This window comes from Saccopteryx leptura, chromosome 3 (assembly GCF_036850995.1).
Source record: "Saccopteryx leptura isolate mSacLep1 chromosome 3, mSacLep1_pri_phased_curated, whole genome shotgun sequence".
Lineage (NCBI taxonomy): Eukaryota > Metazoa > Chordata > Mammalia > Chiroptera > Emballonuridae > Saccopteryx > Saccopteryx leptura.
The window spans coordinates 204,384,264-204,391,363 of NC_089505.1; the positions used below are offsets into that span (position 1 = coordinate 204,384,264).

The 7,100-nt window shown below is 38.9% G+C and overlaps 1 protein-coding gene across 1 annotated transcript in view; it reads left to right on the forward strand.

Annotated features, from left to right (window-relative positions):
- The window catches only part of CREG2 (cellular repressor of E1A stimulated genes 2), a 28,793-nt gene extending 25,034 nt beyond the window's left edge, over positions 1 to 3,759 (forward strand). Inside the window, 2 exon segments of the mRNA XM_066377209.1 lie at positions 2,198 to 2,329; positions 3,612 to 3,759. Coding sequence (XP_066233306.1) covers positions 2,198 to 2,329; positions 3,612 to 3,759 — 280 coding nt within the window.
- Positions 3,760 to 7,100: the final 3,341 nt, after the last annotated feature.

Consider the following 7,100-nt stretch of genomic DNA (forward strand, 5'->3'; position numbering starts at 1 on the left):
TCCCTATTTAAATGTAATGTATTAGTCTATAATGTCTTACTTATGAGTGCTAATTTCATTTCTTTCAGCACAGAGCAATTCTGTGAAGAATTAGCTTTAATAGTGAACAAATAAACTACATACAACTGATGAAAGTCTGGTTTAGTATATGTAAATTTAGTTCTTGTTTACTATATTCAATTATTTTCTTCTATCTTGGGTTTTTCACAAAGTTCAATGTAGGTCCAATTTTTATAGTTATTATGTATATTGCATTGTATCATTCTTTCCTCTGAAACTCCAAGAAAAATTCTCAATTAAGTGACTACAATTTTAGAAGGTCAAAAACAACAGATTACAACATTTTCAAAGAGGACACAATGTTCTCACATGAAGTAATTTACTTTAAAATGTGGTCCTGTCCTCTAGTTCTCTTGTTACAACTTAACAAGAATGTGTAATAAAGAAAAACTTCAGGCAGGTGAGAACAAGTTCCTTAAGCATGAGCAAAGCATATGGGTAGTCCCCAACACTACCCTAATTTTTTACTTAAAAATGAATACACATTTTCCATTCTTCTCTGTATTATACCTACCCCTATTACATTTATTGAAAAATAATCCTTTAAATACAGTAGTTCTTCCTTATTGGAGGTTAAAACCTTCCAAGATCCCCTGAGGATGCCTGAAGTTTCAGCACAGCCTAAAACCACAGAAAGTACCAAGCTATATACATATATACATATATATGCACATATACACATACATATGTATATGTGTGTGTTTTCCCTGTACTTACATACCTATGATAAAGTTTTATTTATAATTTAGGCACAGTAAGAGTTTAAGAATAATAATATAACAAGATACTGAAATAAAAGCTATGTGAATTTGGTCTCTGTCTCTTTCTCTCTGATAACCGAGAAGGCTAAGCAGCAAAAGGTGCGCACAGTGTGTAGACAACAAAGCAATGATTCACATCATGAGCAGGATAGAGCAGGAAAGTCAAGATTTCGTTATGCTACTCATAACACCTATAATTTAAAACACATCATTTATTTATTTCTGGAATTATTCATTTCAAATTTTCAGACCATGGTTAACTGATATTACTGAACCACAGAGAGTAAACCATGAGGGGGGATGTTGTATAATACTTAGTTTTAAGGAAAGCTGACACTCTAAAATCACAGCACATAGTTGGAATAATGTGCAAAAACTAGGGTGCTCTTACCTGATGTTTAGAGATCACAGAACTAGAAGACCCTGAAAGCTGAGTTTTTATGGATGAGGTGAGGAAATCTCTGACAGGTGGAGGAGCTAGTAGCTCAGCATACACTCAGCTTACGAAGCCTCACCAAGCTGGGACAGAATCTGTCCCACCATTAATTTCATGGTATGGTGTAGGGCAGGTCACTTAAACATCTAAGACACACCTATAAAAAGAGGAAAGTATAGCACCTCCCCTGCCACAGCCCCCGTCTCCATGCTTCCCCGAAGAGGCCCTAGTCTCAGTGCACATTGGCCAACACTGACCACTCCAGCTTCACAAGGGACAGGGGCCTTTGTCCAGGCACACTCCATCCCGGGGCAGTGGGGCCCTTTAGCTCTACACAGTGAGAAGTTCTATGCTACAAATTTTTCTCAGAACCAGGAAAACTGCTCTAGATGATCTGCTGGGTCAATTTAGGTCTAGAAATGATGGACAACTTTTAAAAGTCAGAATCTCTGTCTTTATTTTATGTTCCTTTTATTTTGTTTTCAGTTTCTCATAAAACCGTTAGTATTTCCAGATGGTATCTATCATCACTTTTTTTTTTTTTTTTTGTATTTTTTTGAAGTGAGAAGCAGGGAAGCAGAGACAGACTTCCACATTCCACTGGAATCCACCCTGCATGCCCACTAAGGGGTGATGCTTTGCCCATCTGGGCTTTTGCTACCTTGCAACCAGAGCTATTCTAGCACCTGAGGCAGAGGCCATGGAGCCATCCTCAGCACCCGGGCCAACTTTGCTCCAGTGGAGCCTTGGCTGTGGGAGGAGAAGAGACAGAGAGAGAGGAGAGGGGGAAGGGTGGAGAAGCAGATGGGTGCTTCTCCTGTGTTCCCTCACCAAAAATCGAACCTGGGACTTCCACACTCTGGGCCAATGCTCTACCACTGAGCTAACTGGCCAGGGCCTATTATCATTTTGATATATGAAAAATGTTCTCCAAATACAGGAAGAATATTGTTGACTCAGAAGATCCCTGCTGCGCTTGACTAACAGTTGCCAGCCAGGTGATCACAGTGTCTCCATAAGAAGCAGAATTTGCCAGACAAGCCATGTTTTCAAGATTTGTCTGTGCTTTGAAGTTGGTTTTCCCAAAAATATACAGTAATAAAAAGCACAGGTCAGGGCTGTATCATTTGATGTCTCTGAGTTGATGACAATAATGGTCTGAGCTGCCCTTTGATGGCAGCAATAAGAACCTCACACTAGCTGTCTTGGGTGTATTTTTCCAGTTTGCACTTGAACTTTGACTTTTGTTTATAACATGTATAGATATGAATAAAATTTTTATTTTTATGAAGTATTTAAAAAGTGAGCCACAGGACCTGCCCTTAAGAATAAGATGTATGGCCCTGGTTGGTTGGCTCAGCGGTAGAGCATCAGCCCAGCATGTGAAAGTCCCAGGTTCAATTCCCGGTCAGGGCACACAGGCGAAACGACCATCTGCTTCTCCACCCTTTCTCCTCTTCTTCTCTCTTTCTTCCCCTCCTGCAGCCAAGGCTCCATCAAAGCAAAAATTGGCCCAGGTGTTGAAGACTGAGGACAGCTCCATGGCCTCTGCCTCAGGCACTAGAATGACTCCCACGAAAACATAGCAATGCCCCAGAGGAGCAGAACATCACCTCCTGGTGGGCATGCCGGTTGGATCCCAGTTTGGCGCATGTGGGAGTCTGTCTGACTGCCTTCCCACTTTTAACTTCAGAAAGATACAAAAAAAAAGAATAAGATGTATGTTTAGGGCTATGCGTGGGGGTAAAGGCAAGTCAGTAACTAGCAGAAGGCAGGACATAAGAGGTGCCCCTGTCTGCTTTGGCTGGTTCTCAAATTGTCCCAACAGTTCCAAGCCTGCTGCAGGGATGGAAATCTTCCCATGAACAGATTTATGTCATGGGCTCCCAATTCTTTCAACATTTCATACAATGATGCCTTTCTTTCTGCCTCCTGATACAATAACTGAGCACTTCCTCTATGCAGGTGCTTTATGTGTGCCTAATTTTTTTTTCCCTATGCAACCCGATGGTCTCAGCACCATCATTGTCATCCCACGTGACAGGTGATGAGACCAAGATTTGAAAGAGCAAACCTCCTGCAAGGCATCACAGCTCATCAGCAGTCAAACTGGGATTCAACCAAGGAGCTCTGCTCCACAGTTGAACTATTTGCCACCTTATGGAATAACAATTTCCTGTCTTCCTAAGGCTGTCCCATACCATATTCATGAACCCCTGGCTTCTTCTCCTGGCTGGTTTGAGTAGGTCTCAACTCAAATGAGGCTCAGTACACTAGAGTCTGAACTTGTGCCCCAGGAAGGAGCAATTGCTGATAAGAACAAGCTCATCACACCTTCTCCTCCATCCTTACAGACACTTGATTATGAGGAAGTGGCCTCATCAGTATGAATGGTTCTTTATGAAGATGAGGATCGAATACATCTGGCTTCAGAAATGGTATGAAGGAGTACCAGGCATTTCAAGGGAAGAATATTTCAAAGCAGTTCCAAGAAAGGCCTGATGGCATGAGAAAAAAGTCCTCAGTGTTTCCATAAAATAAAATCTTGTAAATGATACTACCAGACAGCTCTGACTGCTTCTATTTGTGAGAGGTTCATAACAGCCTTATCATTCTCACAGCAGAAGGGGAGAGAGTGTCCAGGGAACCCTGCGCTAAGACTGGTGATAAAGTGGTTGCTTGCAAATCCCTAATTCACACAGGTTCTTCACATATGTCATCTTTGTTTACGTTGTAGTCTATCCAGACTTACCTACTTGGGAATCATTGTTGGATGTCAAAGTGACATGTTGAGACAGTTGCTGTTCCATTCTTTAAGTAAAAAAAAAAAAAAAGCCTGAATGTATAGTGAGATTGCTTTGTATTGTGAGAGTATTTTTGTTTCTTGCTGTGTCAAAATCAGTGTCTTCATTCTAAACTCATAGCAACCACAAAGAAACTAAATATGCATCTCACAGCCACAGTCTCATGTTTAGGGTGAGGATACAGGTTTGTCCATGGATTACTTATCATGCAACTAGATTGTAAATGCATTACTGTCACATTTATGATAATGTTTTGGTCACTTAGGAAACTTTTTGCCAACTTTTACATGATGAATCATGTGAAGACACAGAGTTTTGCACACAGCACTACTCTTGTGCACACAGGCCATGGAGGTACATTAATGAGGAGGGGCAAGTTTGGCAGCAAGCTTCCTGGATACCCACTGCTTATGTTTCTGGCAGAGGGTTCCTTTCTCTTAGGTATGAGAAGTGGATCCAAAATAAAAAACGCTACCCTGGTCAGGTAGCTCAGTTTGTAGAATGTTGTCCCAATACACTGAGGTTGTGGGGTTTAATCTCTAGTCAGGAAAACTACATGAATCAATGAATAAATGCATAAGTGAGTAGAACAACAAATCAGTGTTTCTCTCTCTCTTCCTTCCTCTCTCTCTAAAATCAATTATAAAAAAATTCTTACAAAAATAAAATAATTTTAAAAATTAAAAATACCTCATTCTATGGTGCACAGGAAGAGAGAGAGAGAGAGAGGGTGAATCTGGGAAGGAAGCAAAAGCAACATGTAAGAAGGAAGAAAAGAAGTCAGTAACTAAATGCATAGTCCAGGCCCTTGACAGGATCATGTTATTTAAGCCTTACAACCAATGAGATGCATTTTATCATTGTCACTTACAGACAGAAGGCTTCGAGCATCTAAGTCAACTTCCCAGACCTCACTACCCACAATAAATGGAGTACTACCTAGAAAATTTCCAGTTTTAAAAACAAGAGTTACTGAAGTGCACAGGTAGTCATTGAACAAGGAAAATCAGTAAATTTATAACTAACCTGCCTGTAGATGATTTGACCCTGTTTTCTGCAAAAATAAATAAATAAATAAATAAATAAATAAATAAATAGTGTGGAGAGGACTCTGAAAATTGATTATTACTACAAATTTTAAATTTTCTACAAAATTATATACAGGAGCTCTTGCTGTTAGCAAGAAACCACATTATATCTATGTATACATCTAAGGCCAACATGTAACTATGAGTACACATCCAAGACCTCTTATATTGACATCAACAAAGCTGCTAGCAGTACCCAGTTTTCTGTCTATATATAATGGCTATTAACCCTCATTGGTGGATTAGGTATGTTGTTTAAAAAAACACATCACATCATGTACATAGAAAATATACATTTTTAAAAATTATTTTATTTATTTTTTACAGAGATGGAGAGTGAGTCAAAGAGAGGGATAGACAGGGACAGACAGACAGGAACAGAGAGAGATGAGAAGCATCAATCATTAGTTTTTCATTGCATGTTGCAACACCTTAGCTGTTCATTGATTGCTTTCTCATAAGTGCCTTGACGACGGGCCTTCAGCAGACCGAGTAACCCCTTGCTGGAGCCAGCGACCTTGGGTTCAAGCTGGTGGGCTTTACCTCAAACCAAATGAGCCTGCACTCAAGCTGGCAACCTTGCGTCTCGAACCCCATTCTTCTGCATCCCAGTCCAACGCTCTCTCCACTGCACCACCACCCAGTCAGGCCAGAAAATATACATTTTTAAAGCAAATAAAAGTATTATTAATAGTTATATTTCTCTTTATAGAATTAAAACATTAAGAGAGCTTGAGTTTTCCAAATATTTTTAAGTGCCTATTACTAAAAGCAAAATAAAATGTGAAGAATTCTCTATCAAAAGTCAATTCTATCATCAGCAGGCTGGATGAAGCAGAGGATCAAATTAGCGATTTAGAAGACAAGATAAACATAAACACAAAAGTAGAACAGCAAAATAGAAGAGGCTCAAAAAGACTGAGGAAACTCTAAGAGAGCTCTGTGGCAACATGAAGAGAAACAACATCCATGTCATAAGAGTACCTGAAGGAGAAGAGAATGAACAAGGGATAAAGAACCTGTTTGAAGAAATCATAGCTGACAATTTCCCTAAATTAATGAAGGAAAAAGTCACACAAGTTCAAGAAGCACAGAGAGTCCCATTAAAGAGGAACTCAAGGAGGCCTACACCAAGACACATCATAATTAAAATGCCAAAGTTAAGAGACAAAGACAGAATGCTAAAAGCTGCAGGAGAAAAGTAATTAATTACCTACAGAGAAGCCCCCATAAGGATGAGATTCAACTTCTTAACAGAAACACTTGAGTCCTGAAGAGATTGCCAAGAAATATTCAAAGTGATGTAAAACAAGAACCTACAACCAAGACTACTTTATCCAGCAAGGCTATCATTTAAAATTGAAAGAAAAATAAAAAGCTTCCCAGACAAAATAAATAAATAAGGAATTCATTATAACTAAACCAATACTGCAAGAAATGTTAAGGGATCTCCTGTAAACAGAGTAAAGGGAAAAAAATCTAGAAAAAGAAGATTGTAGATTTAAAGAATAAAATTGCAATAAACAACTACATACCAATAATAACCTTAAATGTAAAGGATTAAATGCTCCAATAAAAAGACATAGGGTAGCTAAATGGATAAGAAAAGAGGACCTGTTCATATGCTCTCTACAAGAGACTCAACTCAGAACAAAAGATACACATAGACTGAGAGTAAAGGGATAGAAAAAAGTATTTTATGCAAATGGAAATGAAAAAACGCTGGGGTAGCAATATTTAAATCTGACAAAAGATACTTTAAAACAAAGGCTATTGTAAGGGATAAAGAAGGTCACTACATAATAATAAAGGGAGCAATCCAACAGGAGGATATAACCATTGTAAATATCTATGCACCTAATGTAGGAGCACCTAAATATAGACAGCAGATTTTGATGGACATAAAGGGTGAGATCAACAGCAATACTATAATAGTAGGGGGTTTTAATAC